The 27,592-nt window shown below is 42.6% G+C and overlaps 1 protein-coding gene across 1 annotated transcript in view; it reads right to left on the bottom strand.

Moving 5' to 3' along the window:
• Nucleotides 1–27,592, bottom strand: part of GATB (glutamyl-tRNA amidotransferase subunit B) — a 104,351-nt gene that overhangs the window by 62,056 nt on the left and 14,703 nt on the right. The window contains exons 3-5 of the mRNA XM_032855521.1: nucleotides 4,939–5,052; nucleotides 2,459–2,657; nucleotides 1,915–2,037 (exon numbers count right to left, since the gene is read on the bottom strand). Of these exons, the coding sequence (XP_032711412.1) occupies nucleotides 1,915–2,037; nucleotides 2,459–2,657; nucleotides 4,939–5,052 (436 nt within the window). The remainder of the gene's footprint in view (nucleotides 1–1,914; nucleotides 2,038–2,458; nucleotides 2,658–4,938; nucleotides 5,053–27,592) is intronic.

Below are 27,592 nucleotides of genomic sequence, written 5' to 3'. Positions count from 1 at the left end.
ATTGGTAGACTGAGTGAGGCAGACTGCCTCTGCCATTGCGGGCGGGCCTCATTTGGTCTGTTGAAGGCCTGAACAGAACAGAAGCTAGAGTAGGGGGGAATCTGTGCTCTCTGTCTTTGAGCTAGGATACTGGTCTTTTCCTGCCTTCGGATTCAGGCTCAGACTGGAACTTGCACCACTGGCTCTCCCGGTTTTCAGACTTGGGGTGGAACTGTGCTATCGGCTCTCTTGGAGCTTGCCCTCTCGAAGCCTCCTCACTACAGAGCATGGGATTCTCAACCTCCACAATTACATCAGCCAATTCCTTGGAATAACTTTCTTTAAATATAAACATGCACACATACATAAACATACACATACACATATACATACATTTTGTTGGTTCTGTTTCTCCGGAGTTTTCTAATCCACTGCTGTACTGAGCTATGAATTAACAATTGCCATATGCGGAATCTGTATTTTTTCTCCACTCCTGCCTTTCTCAACTCAAGGAATGCTCTGTGAATGGCAAGAGTTTTTTTAAGCCTCTGGTAGGGTGCCTGAGTGGCTCAGCCGGTTAAGCAGCTGCGTTTGGCTCAGGTTATGATCCCAGGGCCTTGGGATGGAGCCCCGAATCAGGCTCCCTGCTCACTGGGGAGCCTGCTTCTCCCTCTCCTGCTCCCTCTGCTTGTGCCTCTTTTCACTCTCTCTTTTGCTCTGTCAAATAAATAAACAAAATCTTTAAAAAAAAATAAAATAAATGCCCTTAGGAACTGAAAACTGGGTAATCATGGGAGAGGGTAGCTTTCAGGGACTTAAGGGCAAGCAATGGAGTGCTAGGAAGGGGCCATAAGAGCGAGCCATTAAGACAATGAGTTTGACCAAAACTTGTAATCTTTATATCCAATTTGCAAACACTTAAAATGTATAGTTTGCTTGGTCTCAGTGGCACAAGTGTTTCTTTTGTTTGATTTCCTACCACATTTCTAATGAACTGAAGATATTATCACCAAGTTAAAGTTTTGTGAAATCAGAACCTTGCCTTTTACTGGATATAATTTTGCTTCAGCCATAGCTGGATGAAAATTCTAGAAAAGAAGAAAGAGACCAGAAGAAAAAGCATCAAGTAGCCGCCAAGTGCTACCTACACAGAAACTCAGAGCTGCTGTGGATAAATACAGTGTCTTCTGAGAAAGATGAAACTGTTCGAGCTCAATATTTTATGGAGCCTCACTTTGGTGCAAAACAACATTTGGATACAAAAAGCCAGAAAAAAAATCAGTCCTTTGTTGAAAGAAAGAACGAAAGGAAGGAAGGAAGACAGACACAACAGGCCCAAAGCAGAGTCACTTGCCCCCACCACCGCAAACCAAACCTTCACCGCCTCTCCCAGGAGGGTGACCTTTATCCAGTGGACCGGAAGCTCCTGATCAACACTTAGTGAGGTAATCCACATGAGAGAACCAACCCTCCTTCCAAAGAAAGGTGACCTTGCCAGAATAATCCACTCTATGCTAGGTAACGTCCTCTATCAGGCCTTCCCCGCTATAAAAGCCTACCATTTTGTACAGCTCCTTAGAGCTCCTTTCTGTTTGTTACGTGGGATGCTGCCTGATTCATGAATCTTTGAATAAAGCCAGTCTGATCTTCAAATTTACTCAGCTGAATTTTTTTTAACAACTCCTAATCTCATATTCCTGGGCTCAGTGCCTCTGCGCTGTTGTTAGTGTGTTTAGTTTTGACTGGGGGTTCATTAAAGAGTCCAAGGAAAACTCTGAGGAAAAAAAAAAAAACAAAACAGAGGTCTAAAGGCTGACAAAACCCTGCAAACAACTGCAGTGTAGCTGAGGCAGAGAACAAACGTCCAGCGAGAAGAGCTGTGGGAGGAGGAAAGAGAAGGCAGAGGAGGAGGGACACCCCCTCTGCAGCTTCTACCTGCCATATTTGCCTGGCTGGTCCCCAGGGCCTGAAGTATCAGCTGCAGCTCCCTGACGGCTGTTGCAGCATCTTCTCCACAGGACATGTCCGGCTCCAGCACCACTTCCAGAAGTCCAACTCCTATCAAAGACAGGCAGAGTCAGCCCGACTGCAGCTCTCCAAACTGACCCGCGGGTACAGTTGGCTGAGGTCCCAGGAAGAAGCCTGCATCACTGATGGGCTCTCTGCACGGGTTCCAACCTTTCAGTTGTTTCTGCTCCCCCTCACACTTTTACTTTTAACTTTGGTTCTTTCAACATCTGCCTGAGGTATCAAGCTCCTGGGTCAGTGACTGGGCGGCTATGTTCATCACACCTTCCGGGTGGGCTTTAGCAAGCCCGATGGGGATCACCATACAGGCTGTGTTCTCTAGTCAGCTGTGTCAAGACCAGCACGGATACTTGATCTGGGTCTGTCAAACTCCTGGGCCTGTTTCCTCAACTGGCTTAGGAGAACTCTAGAGGGGAAGGAAGGAAAGGTAAGAGACAATCTTCAACCCTACCTGCCCTGTTCAAATCGATGAGCGTCTGAGACCGCAGCTCATCATGGAGGCTTTTGCCACTGTCTTGCTCCAGCTGGATCTGCTTGATCCTCACGGTCTTGGTGATCACCCGACTCGGCTTCTTCCCCACACACACACTGTATGCTAAGCTCCCATTCACAGCAATCGGAAGCCTCTGCTGGGTAATCTGGTAGCCCGCCTGCACACAACATGCATTACGTTACACCGTCACGAGGCCATAAATAGAAGCTGGAATCCATTTTACTAATTTCTTTTTAAGTCACAAAACCATAGGCTTACTTAAAAACACTTAGCCTGGCCTCTTCTGGCTTCTCCTCTCCCTCCCTCCCTTACCTTCCCTGCACCTCCCCGACCCCCAGTAATGATGCAATAAACACCACGAACCCCATCTTCCCTACCAAAGTACCATTTTGGGGGAATAACAATAACCTCACTGTCAGAGGCATCTAAGAGAAGAATTTATTGTTTCCACTTAGCTCATTAGCCTAAACCCTGCATCTGATTACTGGGCTCTTGACAGACCCTCCTTATTAGGAAGTGCTGGCTAAGCATTCCGCCGTCTACTCTCAGCATGGCAGACAGCAGTTGCTAGAGCACTGAAGCCTGTTTTGTTCCTGCTCTTTAAGTTAACCAGTCACGCCAGCTGCCCTCCCGACCTGACAGCTTCCCCCGTTTCCCTCGCTAGGAAGTGCTCTGACAATCACACTCCGCTAACAGAAAACGCGAAGTGCGAAAGTACTGACGGATGTGGCCAGGGCTCCCTCACGTCTTTGGAGTAGAGGAATAATGACTTTCGAAGGCCCACACGCATCCACACCCCGCAAAGAGATGGGAGGGCAATACGGAGAACTGGAGGTCACAGAGGCAGTGCCCGTGGAGTCCCAGTTACTGTGCTGAATTCTTCACACCGTTTAGTCCTCATGGCAACCCTAGGAGATGCATGGCACGGAAGGGGTTAAGGGCCACAGGGCTAGTAGGTATCCATGCCAGGATCTGAACATGGACAGTCAGGCTCCAGAGTCTGTGCTTTTAGCCACCAGGCCAGCATTTTTCAAACTGTCCCTGCATGGGAATCATCTGCGGGGCTGCACCTGAAGAGTTTCTGATTCTGCAGGTCTGGGGCAGCACCTGAGACATTTCTAACAGGTTCCCAGGAGGTGCTGATCTGAGGGGTGTGTGGGCCACACTTTGAGAACCACTGCGTTAGACCAACTCATTCTCTGTACCGAAAGAGCAAGTCTCAGTCTGTAAAAACTGAACTCTGAATTGGGTTGCTGAACGAAATACAGGACGCTCAGTCCTGTCCAGTTTTGAATGAACTTTTTATTCAGATAAACAACAAATACTTTTTTAGTCTAAGTGTGTTCCACGTTAAGATTCAGCAACACTTACTCTGGTTATCTGAGCCACCTGGGCCAGAGAGACCAGAAAGCCACTGAGAATGAAAACATCTCATTTTAGTCGCAGAACGCTGTCTCCCACCTTCACCAAACGGATTATCACTCTTAAAGGCCGGAAAAAACGCAGCTTCATTTCCTTCATCCTACCAAGCAACAGAATTTGCTAAAGGCTGGCAGTCAGGGGAAAAAGCAGCAGCGAGCACCTGGAGAAATAACATTCGGCTGCATTTTTAAATTTAATTCCACTCTGTCCTCACCCACTGAAGACCACCAGCTCACCCTCACCCTCAGTTCAAGGAGAATAAGGTGGAGCGGTATCAACACTATCATTCTCCTAGATCTGAAGAAAGGATGTGCTTACTATCAGAGGCTAAGATCAAATGAAGTATTATTTTGGGAAAACCCACTTGCCATTACAGTCTTGGTTCAGTTCAATATTATGAAAGACTGGCTTTAGTTCATCCTGGCCTTTCCTAAAGGAGAAACTTTATAATTTGAAGGCAAAAAACAGGTTAATATTGTTTACTGCCAATTTACAGCCAATTACTGTTGTTAGTCGAGGCTTCTGGTTCATGTTTCTGCTTCTTATTGTCCACTTACTTGCTCCTTGTGAGATGACAGAAATGTCCCTAGAGGGGACAGTCCTATTATTGGCAACTTCAGCTTAGAAGAGGGGAGCTACCACTCTGTCTACGGAGCTGCATTTACTGTTGCATCAGCCTCGGAGTTGGACTTGACCTCACAGGCAATTAGCACTGAACACCACGGCCCGGCCGAGCCTGAGAACATGGGCTTCTACTCCCTGTTCAATTATGAGGGAGCCAGCAGAAGCATGAGCCTAAGCAAGGAGTCAGCAATCAGGACAACTGCATCCAATCTAGTAAACATCGGGGGGCACCTGCCTTCATCAGGGCCAGGCAGAACCTCCCGCTGGCTCGGACAGAGCTCTGACTGCAAACATGAGAGCCACAGCCCCCCCCCCCCCTGTCCACCCCCCCCCCCCCCCCCCCGCCCCAAGCTCCGAGAACGTACAGAGGGCGGACCGCCAAGCGTACTTACAGGGAGGTCTGCATAGAAGTAGTGTTTCCTGTCAAACAAGGACTTCTTGTTGATGTGGCAGTTCAGTGCCAGGCCTGTCATCACGGCTGCTTCTACGCACCTCCTGTTGAGAACCTATGGAAGCACGACACACGGCTCATCTCAGATCCAGGCCGAACAAATGCTTCTCCCACACACTGACATCCTCCCTGAATATTCAGTTTGGCCCTTCAACAGGCATTATCTCTGGTTCTCTTGTGTGGGCAGCTACAGTTCACAAGCAGACTCTTGTCTGTCTGGAAGTGGGAAAACTTTATGTAAGAAAGGAAAATGCACGCAGTGGTGGGTCCAGCAGGGTATTTAATGAACTGCCACATTGGAGATCCTTTTCCCTGGTACCGGGCATCAAAGTGAACAGGGAGGGGCCCGGCAAAGCTCGGCAGAGTGGTGAGTACGGGGAATCTACTTAATCTCATTCCCCGTGCACAGAACAAGGAGCCGGTCAGAATACAGAGGCAGCACGGGTTCCTAAGAGGAGGGCCCGAGAGGCAGCTCATGGAGTCACCTCAGTGAGGGTAGAAAACACTTCAGCAGAGAAAAGAATGAATTTTCTCAGGGTCCTGGGATCGAACCCCACATCGGGCTCTCTGCTCAGCGGGGAGCCTGCTTCCTCCTCTCTCTGCCTGCCTCTCTGCCTACTTATGCTCTCTGTCAAATAAATAAATAAATAAATAAATAAACAAAAAACAATTTCTGGAAATTCTGGGGAAAAAGATGTTATTTCCTAAAGGGCTGGGAAATGTGGCCCGCCTGCCTCCTTGCTTTCAGTCCAGGCCTGGAGAACTCAAGAGGTGCACACCGAGTGTGCCCTGTACCCTGACTGTTCCTGCACCGCCGGTCCCTCCAGGGGCTCCCAGAACCCAAAGGTTCCTTCTGGGTCCCACCCTCCCCCACTTGCAGGAGTGAATGGCCAAGAAATGATTAGCAAACTTCCCAATCCAAAAGGAGGTGAACAGCTTTTAAGAGCTTTTGGGGGAGGGATGTGGGGTCTAGAATAAAGCTGACAACTGGAGATAAGGAGAAAGCATTCAAAGTTCTGGAGTCAGACGGGTTCTCCTATGTGTGAGTATAGCTGTATGAACAGAAGGCTCAGTCTGCTCACCTCTGAAGTAAGCATTTAGTATCTACCTTGAGCGCAGAAAGTAACAGACAGAACATCGACTCCATAGTAAGAAATAAATAACTAGCGCATTCTCCCCACTCTGCTTGCTAATGAAACACACTTCTATTCTTTATTAGAATATTTATAACGTTCTTTAGTATATTTGGTATACTCTTATTTGTGTAGGGCTTTCCACAGCCACCATTTTATTCCAGCCTCACAGCAACCCTGTAGGGAAGGAATTTGTATGGTCTCGAAATTTCAGGAAAAGAAAAAACTAAGACCCAGAGATACCAAGAGACTCGTCCCAATCACAGAGATGGCAAACAGTCAAGTTAACTCCAAAGCACACACACGCCCTTGCCTAGTGGGTGATAAACAGAATCCCAGTGGCTTAGGGACCAGCCCTCCAGGCTGGAATAACGAGTTCGGCCCGCCCAACACAAGCACAGCTTGCCGATCAAACACAGATTTTGAAAACAAATCCATACAACAAAATGTAGGAGACATCTCTACTTACTGCAATATGCAACCCCCAAAGACACCCCAAACAGCAAATCTCCCTCCTGGTAACGTCATCACACGCCTTTTCTTCAGAAATCCGACTATAAAATGGAGCCTTCTCACAGCTTCTATCTGGACCTCTTTATTCTGCGCCAAGTAATATTGTCAGCTCTACAGTAATAATGGTTCTCGCGAAGAAATGTATATGGGGGGGGGGCGGGAACAGGATGCTCTAATTATTGATGTTTTCACTTGCTAATGTTTGGTGTTTTACCAAGCAGTTGTTACCACAATACAAACATAGCTAGCTAGCAGAGAACGCTGCCAGCTCCCAGCCTGTCGGTTCAGGTCAAGGCCCACAAGAACACGGAACCGGAGTCCCAGCCTGGGGCCCCTTCTGGGCTCTGCCGAGGCTTGGGCTTGCTGTAAACTGCCTGTCTGGCTCATCTGTACCAGGTCTGGCTTTATCACTCCCACTGATTTTCCAGCTACCGTTGGCTCACTCGTCTCTGCCAGTCTGCCGCTCAGGAGGCCCAACCTGCTTCCTCCTCTCCTAGGTGTGAAGAGAACCCAGGTTTGATTTGTTTGCAAATTTCTGCACACAGGTTGCTAACAAACTCCCTGCGCTGGCTCTGCAAGGGAGTGAGGGGTGGGGAGCGATCCCAGACTCCCACTGTGCCTGCATGCACAGGAGGACACCGGCACTTGAGAAACCATCAATTTCCAAAGAATAAGAACGCAGGAAAACACATAAACATTAGAGCGATATTGAATATACTTTAATCTTTTTTTGATGATTTAGAAGACTTGAAGTACTTCAGGGTCAGAATTATAAGCATCAATCATCACCACACTACAGTTGCACAGAGGGGCTAGTAAATAGAGAGTGCCAGTTAAAAGAATGCCAAGAAAAAAGAATTTATTATGATCTTAGTCAAGCTGCTTATGACAGATGGAGGTCCAGGTCAGCATGTTCGGAGGATGGGATGTAGAACTGGAAAATTCAACTTGGGCTGTCTATTCTGAAAAACTTCTGAAGTATCTATACAGTACCATATTTTAGGGATACAGAGGTAAATGGGACTCTGTCACTGCCACCAATGAATCTGCAGTGGAGAAATGAACCTGCCAACATCTAGCTCCCTCTCAAGTTCGCCTTCTATACTAGGAAGACTTTGCTAAAAATGCAAATCTTACAGCATTCTGTTGCTTAAAATCAATCAATGGCTCTCAATACTCACATGACAAAGGCCAAGCTTTTACATGATCCACTTCCCACCTCCATCTTCAATTTCATCTCATATTAACAATCCTCCCCCCAAACACATATGGTCCATCTCCTATATGAACTGTGTTGACCTGTGGACTCTCCCTCTTCTCATTCCATTCAAAATCTACCGAGATGTCACCAAACCTGTGAAGCTTTCCTTATTCTTCTTCTTCCTATGTACCCCTCTGATCTTCTACACACTTCCATTTGTGCTAGTATTACTTTGGACTGAATTTATTTACATATATTCCCATTAGACTAATTTTCATGAGGATGGGAACTGTCTGCTCATCCTTCCATATCCCTGGAGCATAAACAGAACTGAAACATAGTGGTGCTCAATTCATGTGTGTTAGACTCAAATGAGGGTGGAGGTGATGGATATCAAGGCAAGGTTTCAGAGAGGCAGTGATGTCTCAATCTCCTCAAAGGTATTGCTTGCCACCTGTGGACTTCACACTTGTTTCTGGAAGTTTCCTAAAGCAAAAACCAATCATGTATGATGTGATCAAAGAGGTTAACTTGAAGATTCAAAGACTTAATCTGTCCCAAAGAAGGTGTGTTCCAGAATTTTCTTTGTAATTAACATAAAAGGACAACAAAGGATCTCGGGGTTAGCCACAAGAGCTTTCATGCAGAATGAAAGCCATGATCCCTGGAACTCATATACCACACCTTTCTCAATGGAGTCTTCACTCTTAAAGGAGGCTTCACACTGCCTTCAGGAATGATCCTTGGCAAGTATTTATTGCAAAGGAGATGTGCTATGCACAACACGTACATTTGCCATTTAACCCTCGCAGTAATCCTAGGGCAGACACTACTACAATCCTCATCTTACTGATAATGAAGGGAGTCACAGAGATTAAGTCATTTAGCCAAGGTGACCCACACAATAAATGGCAGAGCCAGGAAGTCAGACCCCTGGAATTCAGGCTCTCAATGACTACACTCTACCTTAGATCTTCAAAGAACAAAGCATGTTACTGATAGCTAGCAACACCGCTCTATCTGGCCAGAACTCCGGAGCAATAACTCAGACCAAATTCCACTGCAGATAATGTAAGGCAGATACTGTTTCTAACACCTTCTCCATGGTGTCTATAGGTTTGTTTTCAGATGTTGAGCTTCTAGAGAACAGGCACTGTGTTCTCAATTTGTAAAATAATACTGTCTCTGGTATGTGGAACTTTGGATACTGAGTGGACCTACAGATTTTCTCCATTAGCAGGGGATGTTGTATCGACACAAACTTCCAAAAGAGTTAGATACAAGAACTACCCATGAAATGATTTCTCAAATAAGCGAAGAGGCTCTTTTATTTTAATTAGAAGATAAGAAAAGTAGAAGAAATGTGCATCAGATCTCCAAGGACACACTGCCCCAATTTGAGAAACAGTCTAAGTAAGTCTTCTAAAGACTTACTTAGCCTAACCAGGCAAGCATTTCCTAATCTCTGAGTACAATGGACCATCATTTATGACAACTTCCACCACATTCCCAACCCCCTCCAAAAAATCACCAGGCTGCACACATTTTACTTTCCTAGTATATCTTGACTTTCCCCACTTCCTCTCAATCCTCTGGTTTAATTCAGGTCTCTTTTCATACATCCTTCCCTCCAGCTGAGACTTCTGCACTGACCACCTGGCCAGGTTTCTCTCCCTCCATTCTAGTCATCTACGATCTCCTTCATGCCCATTTAAGAGTGACCCTTCTAAAGGGTAAACTCTGTCCACGCAATGCCCCTGCTTAAAACCCTTCTTCACTACTTCTTGTAACTTAGAGGATAAAGTCCAATTGTTTGCTGGAGTCTTCTATGTCCTTCATAATTAGTCCCTGACTACCTTTTTAGCCTCCTCTTTTTCCACTGTCCCCAACCCCAGAGACCCTCATGCAAACTTGCATCTGACGTGCTTCTTCTGTATAAACTGCTGCTTCTGCTGGTAATGTCCTTTCTTCTCATCCACTTGAGCAAGACCTTAGCCCCTGGGAAGGCCTGGATGTCCCACCACTAGCGTGGTCTAAGTATTCCTTCTTCTCCAGTAAGGCACGTCTCCCCAGGCCAACTGAGATCCCTGAGGGCAGTCAAGTTATTTTATCTTATTCCCCTCTGCCCCACTACCTAAATGCAATACCAAGCTGATTAAACATTAACAGAGGTAATGAATAATTTAACATTCCCTTTATCAACATCCAAAAGACTACAAGCTATGAAATAAAAGCAAAATTGTTTTACAAAATATGTGTGGTCTGGAAAAAGAAAACACTCTTAGAATGTAAAACAGAACAAATTTGATACAGAGACTTTATTACCCAAATGACAGAAGAGTTGAGACATCACAGAGGGCACAGTAAGGCAATTTAAGAGATTCTTAATAGCAGGAGGCTGCTTCTACTCCTTGCTGGAGGGAAGAGGGTGGAGAGAAGCAGTGTTCCCAGAGCCAGGGTATGGGGCACCCAGAGGACCTGTCTCCCGGGAGCTGCAATCAGGGACAAAACCCAGCCACGTCAAGAGGGGTTGCCAGAAAGGGAGGGAGAAATATTTTATAGCTTCTTTCCTCCCATCTCTGGTCTTTCACCAGAGCCTCCCATGGGCCTAACCAGCCGGGAGCCAACTGGCCAGGGACACCAGGAACAGAAGCACATGGGGGCAGCGTGCACCCCTCTGATACTCAGCAGAGCTGAGGAATGATGAAGTGTGATATGGGGGATAGACAGGCCACAACTGCACAGCAAAGATATGCATTTGTATAGTCACTTCTGTGACTTTTTCTTTTGATAATAGCTAATGAATAAAATGATGCCACTCTCAAGTCTATCCAATCAACATAAAATTGAAAATTCTGTGAACTCCTTTTTCATACACTGGGAGCCAAAAATTATGAAATGCTACTGTCTTCTAAGAGACATTTGTGATAACTCAACTTGGGTTGGAATGAACTCCAAGTCTACATGGACCATTAGGAAAGGATTTGCTAAGCAAGTCAACAGAATGAAGAAGACTCCATAATCTAATGAAGTCAATATAATATTCCTTAGAATTCCCTGGAATTCTACTAATTATAAATAAATCCACTCACTAAAGTCAGCCTCTGGGACCTATACCAGGAAATATTTTCGTGATGTACTTCAAAGAAATAAAACTATCTTTCAAAACAGTCTACTATTCATAACATTTCTCTCCCCTTCCTAACTGGTGAGCCCACAGTGTTATGATCCCCAAAGTCAGTCCAATAGCTATCAGTACCTCCTTTAAAAATTGAGGCAACATGACTAGACTCATGTACTCACTGAAAATCCAGTTAGCAATTCTTTTGGAGCATTAAAGCAAAGATCACAAAGTGATGTTTTACAAAAAGCCCAAATGGCAATTATTCTGTGAAATTTATAGTATATAAGAACAATCTGATGATTAAGATACAGCATGGTAAATGCTTTAATTTATAGAGAGAAAGTAATTAAGATTTATTAAGAAAAATAAGGCAGTAAAATGGGCCTTTATCTTACTGCTAACCATAAATTTATCACAAAGCATGAACTCCCTCTAATTCACATTCAAGGAAAAAGTTACTACATAGATAAATTTTCATTACCATAGAGAAAATCGTTGCCCCATTTCCCCACTCCACATCCCTTCTCACCGCTGGGCCCTTTTATCATCACCCAAAACAAATACAAACACTCTTGAGTTATGAAATTAAACTTGCAAAAACTGGTCAGGTAGGTAAGATAATTTTTTTAAAGTGAAATTTTACCACAAAAAGTTACTAGCTTTATGCAGATATTAAATATTTATAGGGATATACCCATGTAAATATATGACCTTTATGCCTAAACATGGACACTGCATAGGGAAAAGGAGAAAGTGAATGCTGTATTTTCTCTTTTTTTTAAATCCCTCTTTCCCAAAGGGGAAGACAGCTCCCATTCTCAAATAGCCACCTCACAGGAAACAATTCTTATTTAAGAGAAGGGTATGATTTGGCAGTTTTGACTGTTTTTCAGCTCAAAGACTCCTCTTTAGTCTCTTGTACCAATGCCACTCCCTACAACTGGTCAAGATCAGAGGCAAAGTGTTGATCCAAAGTGTCAGAAGGCCCACTCTCCTCGTTGAGATTCCATACTCCTCTTGCCTCTTGCCAACCTGGCAAGGTCAGGTGGCTAGGGCCGGTGCCCACAGTCACCCACAGCTAAGGCTAGCCCACACCAGCAGGGTCTTTAGAACTGGAGCAGTCTTTCTTGCTTTTCCACAGACCACTGGCATGCTAAGATGTGATCTTAACCTCTGGGTTGTAACAAAAAAAGAAAGAAGAGCCTTGGCAACTCTAGGCCTGCCTCTAGTCTAGTTAAAAAGTTTCCACATGACACAGCCTGGTTTGTTTGGACTTCACTTTGGGGTTGGAGGCCAATGGCCTGGCTACTATAGTGTTCATCTGTGGAGTCTCATGCTTGGCCACTTTGCCAAGTCAGATAGATAGGAAGGCTTAAGGGCAGCCAGTAAAAAGCAAGATTGGGTGTGACATGAACTGGTCTCTTTTTCCCACAGCATTTCCAACAGTCATTCACTTGGCATTACTCATTATAATCAAAATCTATGAGAGGACTTGTACTAATTGATAGACCAGGAGAAAACTAAGTTAGAAAGACCTGGAACTAATCTCTACTATTACTAGCTGTGTAACCTTGGACAAATGAACTAACCTCTCTCAATTTCCTTCTTTGTTAGAAGAATAGTAATATTGCAGGATTGTTCTATGAATTAAATAAAATTACTCAACACTTGGCAGACATTTAGAAAATAACTAGTTTCAGAACGGAAGTGTTAAATGCAAAATGCCCATCTCAACTGAATCTTTTATATGCAAGCTTTTCTAGGAGGCAAGGGACTCTAATGAGAAAAGTTTAAACAGCTCCACAGATCCATTAGTCTAGATCTACAATCCAAAGCAAGGCACAACAGATGCTGAAATTATGTATTATGTCAATATAACATTTCCCCCTTAAATGATAACCAACACCTTTTGTGACAATTAGTGTGTTATCTTCAGTGCAATGGAGACCACATTTCTCAATGCCTCAGGAAACTTCTATTACTTCATTTTCTGTTTTAGGGTGAAGCAAAATTTTCTTGGATACATTGTATACTTGCCTGTGGCTGGGAAAACATTCTAGATACTGTATCTCCCATTCTCAAAAGAAAGGAACTACCTTCTAACAAGCTGAATGCTTATAAATCAATTAAATGAGTCAATTTTTAGCATCATCTTACTGATGTCCACTACACATCTACGGCTTCCTGTCTTCAAGACAGTAGTTATGTCTGGAACACAAAGACAGTCCACGGAGAAGAGATGTATGAAGGCATGAAGTAGATATAAGAATCATGTTTAAAAAAAAATCATTATTCTTTTCCAATAAAACTTTGATATAGGGCCATGATCTTTAACTAAGAAAGCTCTTCCTCCCACCCCCACTTCTAATCTAAAATTTGTCTTTCTCTTGTTTATAACTTTTTTTTTAAGATTTTATTTATTTATTTGACAGAGAGAGAGAGCGAGCGCACAACAGGGGTTGCGGCAGGCAGAGGGAAAGGGAGAAGCAGACTCCCCACTGAGCAGAGAGCCCAACACTGGGCTGGATCCCAGGACCCTGGGATCAAGACCTGAGACTAAGGCAGACACTTAACCAACTGAGCCACCCAGGTGCCCCTCCTGTTTACAACTTTTAAGAAAAATATACTGATATCAAAAAAGCTAAAACATACAAACCTCTTCATTTTAGATTGCCCTCATATAGAAACTACGAAGTCTTTTCTAATCTATCCTAAAATTTACTCACAAGACTCTATACCTGGAGAAATTCAATGGAATGACAAACTATTTCATATTACTGAAACATCAAGAGTAATCAGTGACAGGGGCATCTGGGTGCCTCAGTCGTTAAGTGTCTGCCTTCGGCTCAGGTCATGGTCCCAGGGTCCTGGGATCGAGCCCCACATCAGGCTCCCTGCTCAGTGGGAAGCCTGCTTCTCCCTCTCCCACTCCTCCTGCTTGTGTTCCCTCTCCTGCTGTGTCTCTCTCTGTCAAATAAATAAATAAAATCTTAGAAAAAAAAGAAAGAGTCATCAGTGATAGCAGTAAGAAACATTAACTTTATGAGTGGAAAGCTCTAATGATTCAGAATATCTACTTTCATTTTTGTATGAAAGATTAGTACTATGTTGAAAGAGCTGACTTGCTAAGAAATCAAACAACTGGCCTAACCAACTGAACTCTAAGAAATGCTGGCTGGGTGTTCACCATTGAGTGGTACGGATGGGGAGTTCGGTGAAACAAGGCCTGTGGATATCAAAAGCAAAGTCCTTAGAGACACATACACCTGCTGTGTTCATCAGTCCCACGCGTGTCCTGAGGAGTGAGCCTTTGGAAGAGTCTATCAGGACGTAGAGTTTTAGGAAGAAAAAACTATCTTTCATTGGCTACATCCAACAGGAATGAATATACCTCTTTAGAGGTTTCCTGGTAAGCCATGAAATCATGAGGTGAAAAGATAAAAGAAAAAGAAAAAAAGCTACACTCTCATTGGGCAGAACACCCTACTTCCTTAATTATGTTTGCTTCAGGAGGAGATGATAAAAGAACTGGCCTGGACTTTTAAAAGAAGGGACAGAGGGATGGAAGGGGGAAGAAAAAGGAGGAGGAAAAAGGAAGAAAATGAGGCTAAAGAGATGTGACAACTGGATGCACCATGTGATCTCTGAATGAGTCCTGGATGGGGGAGAAGAAAACAAAGGACACTCCTGAGACAACTGTGGGAACACGAATAAGAACCGTGTCTGAGATGTTAGTGCCGTATCCATATCAGCTGTCCTTACCGCCATCGTTTTGCAGCGATCCCAGAAGGGAACGTTTTTGATCCCCAGAGACAGATGCAGAGATATCTGGGGGTGAAGGGCCATGTTGTCTACAACCTACTCTCAAGTGACTCATCCGAAAGAAGAAACAGTCTAGGTGCAGGACGGATGTTCGCTGTACTATTTTTTCAACTTTTTCATAAGTTTGGATTTCTTCAAAATAAAAAGTGTGGGGGCTGGAGAAAGGAGTAGATAATTCTCCTGCCTGAGAGGATGGTGAGATGTTACGAGCCAGAAGGGGGAGAGAGAGCCTGGAGGAGGCAGGAGCTATTTAAACTGATGCTGACTCATAAGGCGTACGTGTGTACCACAAGCTTGCGTTCACCAGGGCTGGAAATCGGCTGTAAGAGAGAAAACATTCTAGATACTGTATCTCCCTAAAACTTGCCTGTGCCGTAATCAAGTGGGACATATGAGGGCCCCGTGTGGGTGCTGCAGTACGGAGCAGCCCTCTGGGAACGTGAGCAATCTGTTAACAGTGAATTCTCTATTATCTCCCTATAAGCATAAAAATCCTGCATATGGGCCGCACGTAGGTACTCTAGAATATGAAAAGGCAACTTGTTCTTTTACCCAGGAGGAAAATGATTTCCCCAACTACATATTTTCTGGTTGGAAATACTTTTTCGCTTCCCCCAAACCTGTCCAGGCATCTTACTTTCTGTCGGGGCTTTTGTTCTGTTGCTTAACCGCGTCACCGGACACGGCATTTCTCAGTTCGTGTGTCTCCGGAAGACATCCATGATCAAGAACCTCATCTTAATTAAATTCAAATTAATTAAATTCATGCTGCTGTGACATGTGCCGCCCTGAGTTATTTCAGTGAGTGTTACACAAGTGTCTGCCACCCTCATCCCTTGCTCAACTCTACTGGCCACTAGGGAATGGAAGTATCTCTACTTGAACCACACAAGGTTAAGAATATGAGTGTTCTCTTTAAAAAAAGCGGGGAGGGCGCCTGGGTGGCTCAGTGGGTTAAGACTCTGCCTTCGGCTCAGGTCATGATCTCAGGGTCCTGGGATCAAGCCCCGCATAGGGCTCTCTGCTCAGCGGGGAGCCTGCTTCCTCCTCTTTCTCTCTGCCTGCCTCTCTGCCTACTTGTGATCTCTATCAAATAAAAAAAAAAAAGAAAAAAAAAAGAATATGAGTGTTCTAACCATACCAAAAACATTTACGTGCTACTCAGAGAGTTTATAAAGTGCTTTCATATACATTAACTTCTCTGTCTTCATATACGTCAATATGGAAGAGAAAAAGAAAGAAGGTAAATAAGATAGCTTCCTGACCAGGATAAGTGAGCACAGGTTATGAGTGAGTACGGGCATCTTAAATGTTTACAACCAGCTATAAAGGAAAAAGTCTCTGTTATGTTTTGTTGGAAATGAACAATTAGCAAATACCGCAGAAGGGAATGAAGTCTGGTGCTTTATGCTAAGAATGGGAACAAGGCAACTCTCCCTTCTATTTTTAACTGGGCTCCTGACCTCCCTGTGTCCTTAGGCAAGTCAGCAAGGGCCTCGGTTTCTACTTCTGTCAGCTGGGGTTGGTGCCGCTGACCTTGCTCACTGGGGTGGCCTATGAGTTGGCAAACATCACTGAAAATTCAAGACACTATTGACAATCACATATTATTGCCTGTCTGCATTTCCTAAGAAAGCTGCAGAGCATGACAAAGACCCTTGATTGATTGACCATGCTTCTTGCTTTTACACTTGTGAAAGAAGATTCATGCATCAAAATCTGAAATGCAATACTTTTAAGGTACCTAGGAATGCTAACGTGTTTTGATTCTCACTTACTCTCCCAGTCCCAGCAGCCCTACTCCTTATTACAATGATGCAACCAGTGGTGGAAGGCTGGAAAACACGAAAGCTCACTAGAAAGAACCCCGTGCCATGAGGAACAGACTGCTCTTCAGAGGGGCCCAGCCTGACTACACCAACTACGCCAGTATCACCAAGGTGACGTTTGTCATCTCTGAGAGGCCAATGGCAAAATGACTTCCAAACCTTGCCAAGATTTTAAAAAGAGCTAAGGAGGAAAAAATGCCCCAAGATGCTGCAGTGTACAGAAGAGCCAACAATTCCCCACCTCCCCCTTCCCCCACCATACTGATATGAAGTTGAAAATACATACAGAAATGATCAAGTAAGAAAGGCCCATCCTAATGGCCTCAGATGCCAAATGTATTTACTTGTGGTATGGAGAAGGAATTCCATAGGACTCATTCAAAAAAACTATTTCACATCTATTTGCAGACACAATGCAGACACAGCAGAACTGTCTTGTGCTTTTGAGGGCAGGAGCGAGCATTCTCCATTCTTCTGCCTCCATGTCACCATGTGGCTGAATTTTGCTCTCTACTCCATATTCTCTTATCCCCAAAAGAGGAGTGACTTGTTGACTAGTGACTTTGAGAAGAGAAACCACACACATGTGGGTTGGCCCCTCTGGTGGGACATTTTTATGACAGGTCCCCAGTACAAATCATCAGAACCAAGCTCTACGAGCCCTTTCTGGTCAGTACGCCTGCAGAGATGACACATTCTAGGCCCCTGTGGACATCTGAAATGGTTTTGGTACAAACAGGCTCTTCCCCTACAAGTGAAAGGCCTACAGTTTTGGGGCACCAGTTCAACGTAAGTGGAAAGTACTAGAAGTTATTTGGCTGTATGTCAGGTTGCATTTTTCAATCAAGCTATTATTGGTAATAAAGCGGATATGCTCACCTCCATCTGTCTGACCTGTATGTTGATTTCTCAATTGGTTCTGACTCAAAAGGAGAAGGTGGTCTTATTTTTAGTGACCCTGTAATACCTTCCCGGAAATTCTTCTCTAACACTCATAAAAGCAATCTAGAAACCTGCACAGCATCACCAATGACTCTATAAAGCAGAAGAGACCCAAGAGGGCCAGCTGCCGTGGCTGGGCATGCATTTCCTGTGAGGGAAGAGCTTTTACATGTCTGCTGCAATTTTTTAAGTTCTGGAACTCTCCATGGCAGAAAAATGAATGGTACCCCAGCTGCATGATTTCAGGCTGCATTTTTATTATAGGCTTCTAGTATAAATCACTAGAACAAAGCCTGTATGAGCTGCCTGAATGTCAGAGACAAAAATAGTGTCACAGAACACTGTTAGGTAATTTTTTTAACTACTCCATATTTATATCAACAAAAGACTCCTAAGCTTTCATACTCCTGGGCATCTTTGGTAATGTGTTTATGTTTTATTTTCTACACATCCCCACCTCACTTTCCAGTATGACAGACTTTTTGGTGCAGTAGTGTACCCAATTCATTTTAAACAGTTATGTGTTCTAAGTATAGCACTATCTCCTCTGACAAGGGCTCGCTGCTCCTGTGTGCTATCTCTCATCCAAGCCCATATTTTGAGGGGAAAACAAACCAACATAAGGGAACATGGAAAAGGAAGAAAAGCCCTTTCCAAACACAATACTGAAGGTTTCTTCCTCAGGAACGAATCCTCGGGGAAGATGAGCATGCTGCCTGGAGATGTTCCCTTAACAGGAAAAAAGCAGAGAGAAACACAGCTGGGTCAGAGAGATGCTTTGCAGGCCTAAGAGAGTCACTTGGAGTAAAGGCCGGATGATGTTCTTTAGGTTCCCCAAGGCCGGGGTGGAGGGCAAAACAAAACCTTGGTTTCCTCATGGGTCTCCCACCATAGCTGGCTGAACCTTTCCATGCTATCATATTGCTTTTTGTTATCCTTAAGAGGAATGAGATGGCATCATCATTTCCATACAAAGGTGAAGGGAATGATTCAAGGATACATTCTTTTGGGAAAATGAGAACTTTTAAAAGGCAATGGGTAAGTAGATGATCAAGACGGTGGAGTAGGAGGATTCTGAACTCCTCTCCTCCCACAGACACCCCAAAGGCTGCAATTACATACACAGCAACCCTCTCTGAGAATAACCTGAAGGATAGCAGAACATTATTCTACAGCCAAAGATGTAAACAAAAAGCTACAGTGAGAATGGTTGGAGGGGCAGAGATGTGATCTTATTGGGATGCCCACCCCCGAATGTGGGACCCACAAGTAGGAGGAACATCACAGGTGTGGAGATCCATCTTGAGGAGTGAGGGGTTCAAGATCCACATCAGACATCCCCTGCCCTGGGGCACTGCACTGGGAAGATGAGCCCCATGATGTCTGGCTTTGAGAATCAGCAGGGCTTAACTCTAGGAGCTTTGAAAATGAGTAAGGCTTACTTCCAAGAGAGCCGGAGGTATGGGAAACCAAGACTCTTCTCTTAAAGGGCCTATGCACAAGCTGACTTGCTTGGGAACTGGGTACAGAGGCAGAAGGAAGAAAAGTACCTGGTCATATGTGAAGGAGCTTCACTGATGAGTTTTAGGGCATGTGAAAGAGACAGGACTCTGTAGGAATTTTCTCCAGGAACAGAAGCACTGGCAGGCACCATCTTTCTTGCCCTCCTTCTACCTAGCTGGCCCACTGCTGGCCAGGGCTAGTTCTGACACTCTTTCTACCTACCTTGCTAGCACTGTTGACCCTGCCCCTATGTTCCCCCATGGACCTGCCACACCCAACCTGCCAGCCTTGGGAGGTGTGCCTCCATAATGCTCCCACTTTGCCATGCCCTGTGGGCAGACTCTGCCAGGACCAGAAAATTCCCAAAGCGGCTCCAACTCTACCACAGCTGGCAAGTGGCTCAGCCAAGACTGGTGCTCCCTCCAAAACTGCTCCCACCCAGCCACACCCAAAGTCAGCCTCGTCCAGAACAGTGCCCCCACAAAGTAGTTCTCTCCCCAACATATCTGGCAAGTGGCCTCAGCTAGGACGAGGGCCCCTCTAAAGTGGCTCTGGAGCTGGGGAGCTGCTCTGACCCCCAGCATTCCCATAACTGTTCGGTCTTGTAGTCAGCCATAAGTAGGACTAGACTTCCCCATGCTTGCATGCTTGCAGTAGCCTCGGCTGGACATCTCAGCTGTGCTGGGGGCCAGCTCCACCCACCAAAGTAGTCCAAAGTAGTCACATCCCACCTAAATCAGACAGGTGCACACAGCCCACACAGGGGATGCTCCTGGAGGTTCTGGTTCTGGTGACCAGGGGAGGACTGTACTTCTGGGTCCTACAGGATGCCTTCTACGTTAGAACACCCCTTTAAGACCCGGAGATGTAGCTGATCTCCTTAATGCTCAGAAACAAACACAGAGCCAGGTAAAATGAAGAGACAAGAAAATATGTTCCAAATGAAAAACAAACAAACAAACAAACAAAAAACAAGATAAAACCTCAGAAAAAGAACTGAACAAAATGAAGACAAGCAATCCAAGTAATGATCTTAAAGATGCTCAGCAAACTCGGGAGAACTGATGACTACAGTAAAAACTACAACAAAGAGAAGATATAAAAAAGAACCAATCAGAGCTGAAGAATACAATAATTGAAATGAAAAATACATGAGAGAACCAACAGCAGATTAGAGAATGCAATAGAACAAATCAGCAATCTGGAGACAGGACAGAAGAAATCACCCATGCTGAACAGTAAAAAGGAAGAAAAGGATTTTTAAAAAATGAGAATTGTTTAAGGGACCTACAGGACAACACCAAGTGGACTAACACCTGCAATATAGGGGTCCTAGAAGGACAGCGAGAAAGGAGCAGAAGTCTTATTTAAAGAAATAATAGCTGAAAACTTCCCTCACTTGGGGAAGAAAGAGATATACAGGTCTGGGAGGCACAGAGAAGGCCAAACAAGATGACATCAAAAAGGTCCTCATAGGGGTGCCTGGGTGGCTCAGGGGTTAAAGCCTCTGCCTTCGGCTCAGGTCATGATCCCAGAGTCCTGGGATCGAGCCCCGCATCGGGCTCTCTGCTCAGCAGGGAGCTTGCTTACTCCTCTCTCTCTCTCTACCTGCCTCTCTGCCTACTTGTGATCTCTATCTGTCAAATAAATAAAAAGACCTTTTTAAAAAAAAAGGTCCTCATAATTAAAAGACACATAATAATTAAAATGTAAGAAATTAAAAATAAGGAGAGAATCTTACAAGCAGCAAGAGAAAAAAGCAACTAATTATGTACCAGGGAGCCCCCATAAAACTATCAGCTGACTTTTCCACAGAAACTTTGCAGGTCATAAGAGAAGGGCAGGATACTTTGGAAGTGCTAAAAGAAAATACCCTACAATCTGAAACTTTCTACCTGGCAAGGTTTTCATTCACAATTGAAGGAGATAAAAGAGTTTACCAGGCAAACAAAAAGTTAAAGAAAGGAGTTCAGGACTACTAAGCTAGCCTTACAAGAAATTTTACAGGGAATTCTTTAAATCAAAAAGAAAAGAAGTAAAAAAACTATGAAAGCAAAATATCTGGTAAAAGCAAACATACAGTAAAGGTGGTGGATCAACCTCTTATAAAAAGCTGGCATGAAGGTGAAAAGATAAAAGTAGTAAAATCAACTATATCTACAATAATTACTTAAGGGATACACAAAACAAAAAGATGTAAAATACAAAGACAAATGCACAAGCCATGGCAGAGAGAGAGTAGTGTTTTCAGCATGTGTTTGAATTAAGTGACCATCAACTAAAAATAGACTGCTAATACATATATTGTTATATACGAACCTCATAATAGCCAAAAATCAAAAACCTATTATAGATACAAAAATAAATGTAGTTTTTTTAGCATGTGTTTGAATTAAGTGACCATCAACTAAAAACAGACTGTTAACACACAGATTGTTATATATGAACCTCATAATAGCCACAAATCAAAAACCTATAATAGATACACAAAAAGTAAACAGGAAGAAACCCAAACATAACAGTAAAGTCATTACAAAGGAAGAGAGCATGAGAAGAAGAAAGCAACAGAGAGAACCACAAAAACAAACAGAAAACAATTAACATAATGGCAATAAGTACATACCTACCCATAATCACTTTAAATGTAAATGGACTAAATGCTCCAACCAAAAGACAAAGTATAACTGAATGAATTAAAAAAAAAAGACTCATTTATATGTTGCCTGCAAGAGACTCACTTCAGACTGAAGAAACATACAGACTGAAAATGAAGGGAGAGAAAAAGATAGTCCATACAAATGAAAACAAAAAGAAAGTCGGGATGGTAATACTTACACCAGACAAAACAGACTTGAAAACAAAAGACTGCAAGACAAAGAAGAGCATTACATAAGTGGATCAATCCAACAAGAGAATATAACAACTGTAAATATATATGCACCCAATGTAGAAGTGCCATATAAAGGGAACAATTGACAGTAATACAGTAATAGTAGGGAACTTTAACAACCCACTTATGTCAATGGATAGATCATCTAGGCAGAAAATCCATGAGGAAACAGTGGCCTTAAACAATACAATAGGTCAGATGGACTTACCTGATATACATGGCAAATTCCATCTGCAAACAGAATATACATTCTTTTCAGGGCATGTGGAACATTCTCCAGAATAGATCACGTTAGGCCACAAAACAAATCTCAATACATTTAAGAAGACTGAAATTATATCAACCATCTTTTCCAACCATAACAGTATGAAACTAGAAATCAATTTCAAGAAAAAAAAAAAAACTGAAAAAAAAGCAAACATATGAAGGCTAAACAACATGCTATTAAAGAACCAATGGGTCAATGAAGAAATTAAAGAGGAAAACAGACAAAAATCTTCAGACCCCCCCCCCAAAAAAAGGGAGAAAAGAAAAAAGAACAAAAGAAAATTAAGACAATATCCTTCATGAACATGGATTCAAAAATTCTCAAAAAAATCTTAGAAAACCAAATTCGAGGATACATTTAATGGTCATACAACACAATGAAAAGGGATTTATTCCAAGGATATGAAAATGGCAACAATCAACGTGATAGACCACATTAACAAAATGAAGGACAAAAATCATATGATCATTTCAACAAAAACAGAGGAAGTATTTGGCAAAATTCAACATCCATTTACAATAAAAACTCACAACGAAATGGGTACAGAGGGAACGTACTTTAACATAATGAAGGCTATATAGGACAAACCCACAGCTAACATCAAAAGCTAAAAGCTTTTCCCCTAAGATCAGGAACAAAAAAGAATGCCCACTCTTGCCCCCTTTTATTCAACACAGTACTGGAAGTCCTCATCATAGTAATTGGACAAGAAAAGAAATAAAAGGCATCCAAATTGGTAGGGAAGAAGTAAAACTGTCACTATTTGTAGATCACAGGATACTATATAGAGAAGACCCTAATGACTCCACCAAAATACTATTAGAAAACAAATTCAGCTGCAGGATACAAAATTAATATAGAGAAATTGGTGGTTTTTTTATAATACTGAAATACCAGAAAAAGAATATAAGAAAACTAACCCATTTACAATTGTATTAAAAAAAAAAAAAACCTAAAAAAAAACCCCCAAAAAACAAAACCCTAGGAATAAATAAACAACCCTTGCAAGGAGGTGAAAGATCTGTACTCTGAAAACTATAAGACACTGCTGAAAGATGTTGAATATGATACAAATAAATGGAAAGATATACCATGCTCATGGACTAAAAAATAATATTGTTAAAATGTCCATACTACCCAGGTAAAGCAATCTACAGATTCAATGTAATCCCTATCAAAGTATCAATAGCATTTTTCAAACAATTAGAACAAATAATCCTAATATTTGTATGGAACCACAAAGGACTCCAAATAGCCAAAGCAATCTTGAGAAGAATAACAAAGCTGGAGGTATCATGCTCCCAGATTGCAAACTAAACTTCAAAATTGCAGTAATCTAAACAATATAGTACTGGCATAAAAACAGATTACTGGGGGGCGCCTGGGTGGCTCAGTGGGTTAAAGCCTCTGCCTTCAGCTCAGGTCATGATCCCAGGGTCCTGGGATCGAGCCCCACATCGGGCTCTTTGCTTGGCGGGGAGCCTGCTTCCTCCTCTCTCTCTGCCTGCTTCTCTGCCTACTTGTGATCTCAGTCTGTCAAATAAATAAATAAAATCTTAAAATAACAACAACAACAACAACAACAACAAACAGATTACTGGAACAGAATAGAGAGTCCAGAAATAAACCCATGCTTATACGGTCAATTAATCTATGACAAAGGAGACAATTGTATACAATGGGGGAAAAGACAGTCTATAATAAATGGTGATGGGAAAATAGGACAATCTCATTACCACTTGCACACTATATACAAAAAGAAACTCAAGTGGATTAAAAGGCCTAAATTTAAGACTTGAAACCATAAAACTCTTTTTTTTAAAGATTTTATTTATTATTTATTTGACAGAGAGATAGAGAGACAGCATAAGTAGGGGAGCAGCAGCCAGAGGGAGAGGGAGAAGTAGGCTCTCATAGAGCATGGGGTCAGATGGGGGGCTCGATCCCAGGACCCTGGGATCATGACCTCAGACAAAGGCAGCTGCTCAACTGACTGAGCCACATAGGTGACCCAGAAACCATAGAACTCTTAAAAGAAAACATAAACAGTAAATTCCTAGATATTGGTCTTAGCTATATATATATATATATATATGTACGTATATATAAACATATATATATTTGGATCTGTCTCTTCAGGCAAGGACAACAAAAGCAAAAATAAGTGCATGAGACTATATCAAACTAAAAAGCTTTTGTGTTGTGAAGGTAACAGTCAACAAATGAAAAGGTAAGCTATTGAATGGGAGATTTCCAAATGACATATCTGATAAAGAGTTAGTATCTAAAATATGTAAAAAATCCATACAACTCAACACAAAACCCCACAAACAATCCAATTAAAAAATAGGAAGAGGACTTGAATAGACATTTTTCCAAAGATGTACAGATGACCAACAGGCACAAAAGATGCTCCACATCACTAATCTTATGGGAAAGGTAAATCATAACCATAAGATATTACATCACCCCTGTCAGAATGACTAATATGAAGAAAGACAAGAAATACCAAGTGCTGATGAGGATATGAAGAAGAGAGAACCCTTGTGCACTGTTGGTGGGAATATAAGATGGTACAGCTGCTATGGGAAACAGTATGGAAAGATCTTACAAAATTAGAAATAAAACTACCATACCATCCAACAATTCCTCTGCTGGGTATTTTTTCTTTTTAAGATTTTATTTACTTATTTGACACAGAGAGAGAAACAGTGAAAGAGGGAACACAAGCAGGGGAAGCGGGAGAGGAAGAAGCAGGCTTCCTGCTGAGCAGGGAGCCGGATGTGGAGCTCATCACAGGACGCTGGGATCATGACCTGAGCTGAAGGCAGATGTTTAATGACTGAGCCACCCAGGTGCCCCTCCACTGCTGGGTAGTTATCTGAAGAAAATGAAAATATGAATTTGAAAAGATACACACAACTCTATGTTCACCATTAGCATTATTTACGATAGCCAAGATAGGGAAGCAATGTAAGTGTCCATCAACTGATGAATGGATAAAGAAGTGGTATATATACCCAATAGAAAATTACTCAGTCATAAAAAAGAATGAAATCTTACCACTTCATAGATGGACCTAGAAGGCATTATGGTAGGTAAAGACAGAGAAAGATAAATACAGTATGATTTCACTTACATGTGAAACAAAACAAATGAATAAACAAAACAGAGGGAGTCATAGATACAGAAAATGAACTGGTGATTGCTGGGTGGGGGTGGGTGGGTGAAACAGACGAAAAGGATTAAGAGACACAAACTTTCAGCTATAAAAATGAGTTAAGTCAGGAGAAGTAAAAGTACAGCATAGGGTATACAGTCAATAATATTGTAATAATTTTATATGGGGACAGGTGGTAATTATACTCACTGTGGTGATCAATTTATAATGTATAGAAACATCAAGTCACTGTTGTACACCTGAAACTAATATTGTGTATCATCTCTGCTTCAATTAAAAAATAAAGGCAATGTGTAAGAATGTGCATTCTTGCACAACTAGGGGAAATTTTGAAAGAGCTCAATCTCTTGATCTGTGTGTGTGACAAAGAGATAGACAATACGAGCTTGGATGTGTACAGATCTCAGCCTTAACTGGTACAAAGAACTGCAATCAGACAGGAAAGGTATCTTGGTGGCAGAAGAAAGGAAGCCCAAAAGAGGTACGAAGATGCCTTTCCTCCTCCTTTCTGAGGAAAGGAGGCATCACTCACATTCACAGCCTTGGGTGCAGCCCTAGCTCCGTGGTTACAAGCTCTATTCCCTCCTAGAAGGCTTCTATCTTAGTAGAGTCCCAGCCCAGACTTTGGGTTAAAACAAAACACAAAAGTTTTCCCTAAGAATTAATCACAAGTCTGCTCTTAGTCAGGCTTGAGGGACAAATTTACTAAGTTTGTGCTCTAGGAGCCCCCAAGCTAAGAGAGAAATATGAAGAATGGCTTAGACCTGCAGCACCTGGCAAAAGCCAATGTAAAAAGCTCTTTGGAGACGCTGGCTCTCACTCCAGCCCCAAGATCCCCATTAATAAAGCCCTGTCAAACATGATTTCATAATCCAAAGTTATAAAATACACAAGACCACCTAGCCAGAATCAGGAGACACACAAAAAGCAGAATAAGACAGCCCAAGAACTTCAGGTAACAGAATTACTGAACACAGACTATAAATTAAGTGGATTTAAAATTACTAAAGAAAGAAAGACCTGAACACACATAAAAGGGGAATAAGACATTTTCAACAGAAGACATTTAAAAGAGAAAAACAGAATGTCTATAAATGGAAAATAATCTCAGTGAAATAAAAAAGCTCAACAGATATGCTGAAGAACCATGCAGATATAACAGAATTTGTGAATCAGAAGAGTGCAGAGAAAATTTTCCTGGATGAAACACAGAGTGAAGATCCTAAAAGAATGTTCCATTATAATCACTATTTGCATAGCGATATGTAAAGCTGAGAGCTGCCCGCAATTAGGGCTGCTCTCTTAATGGTAGGTCTGGAGAGAGGCTAATTAGGTTAGGTTTTCTTGATCCATTTCTTCTTCTGAATCAGCACTCTTTCCCTCTTTTCTCTCTTCCCAGATTTAGCTCTCTCACCTAGTGGATGTTGTAATAAACAGTGCAGATAATCAGTGTCAGGGCTGAACAGTCAATGCCTGTGTGTCTATCAGCATGTGAATACATATCCAGAAACATTACATATACATCTGTCAATAGCATTATGTTTTGAAATATATGCAGACCGGCAAAATACAGCACCTACCAGCAACTCTGGCTACGACACAGTACAGACTGGAAGCTAAGCATGAGTTCTGTGACTGGGATACCGAGCAACTGCTTGCGTGACTGTGGGGAAGTCGCAACAGCAGTTCTCTTATCTATAAATTAAAAGGACTAAATTGAATAATTTTCAGGATTGCTTCCTACTCCAGTCTCATACTGTTTATAACTTTAAGAAGCTAACAAGCTTCATACCACTCATGTATTTTATATTGCAGGACAGGTCTCTGTGCAGAACCTTGTTATTTACATTAACAACAGATAGTCAGGCTTTCTGGGCTAGAGCAGATGGGAAGTAATGATTAAGAAGTGGAAAATGAACAAAAAGGGGTTCCTTGAGTCAAATATACTGACAGTAGCTTTAAAAAAGTGACAGGCAGATGACTGTAATAACAAGGAAAAAGTCTGCCATAGGAAACCTAAAAAGAATGTCTGTATTTTGCCATTTACTGTAGGATCAGATGGTTTTAACCCACTGAGCCACCCAGGTGCCCCGGATTAGATGGTTTCACATACCTCAACAACCCTTGAAGGCACCATCATGTGACAACAATGAGCACTAATTGACATTGTCAATAACCCCTGAGTAATC

The sequence above is a fragment of the Lontra canadensis genome, unplaced genomic scaffold (assembly GCF_010015895.1).
Source record: "Lontra canadensis isolate GAN:19392208 unplaced genomic scaffold, GSC_riverotter_1.0 scaffold10, whole genome shotgun sequence".
In the NCBI taxonomy this organism is placed as follows: Eukaryota; Metazoa; Chordata; class Mammalia; order Carnivora; family Mustelidae; genus Lontra; species Lontra canadensis.
This window is presented reverse-complemented; position numbering and strand designations above follow the sequence as displayed.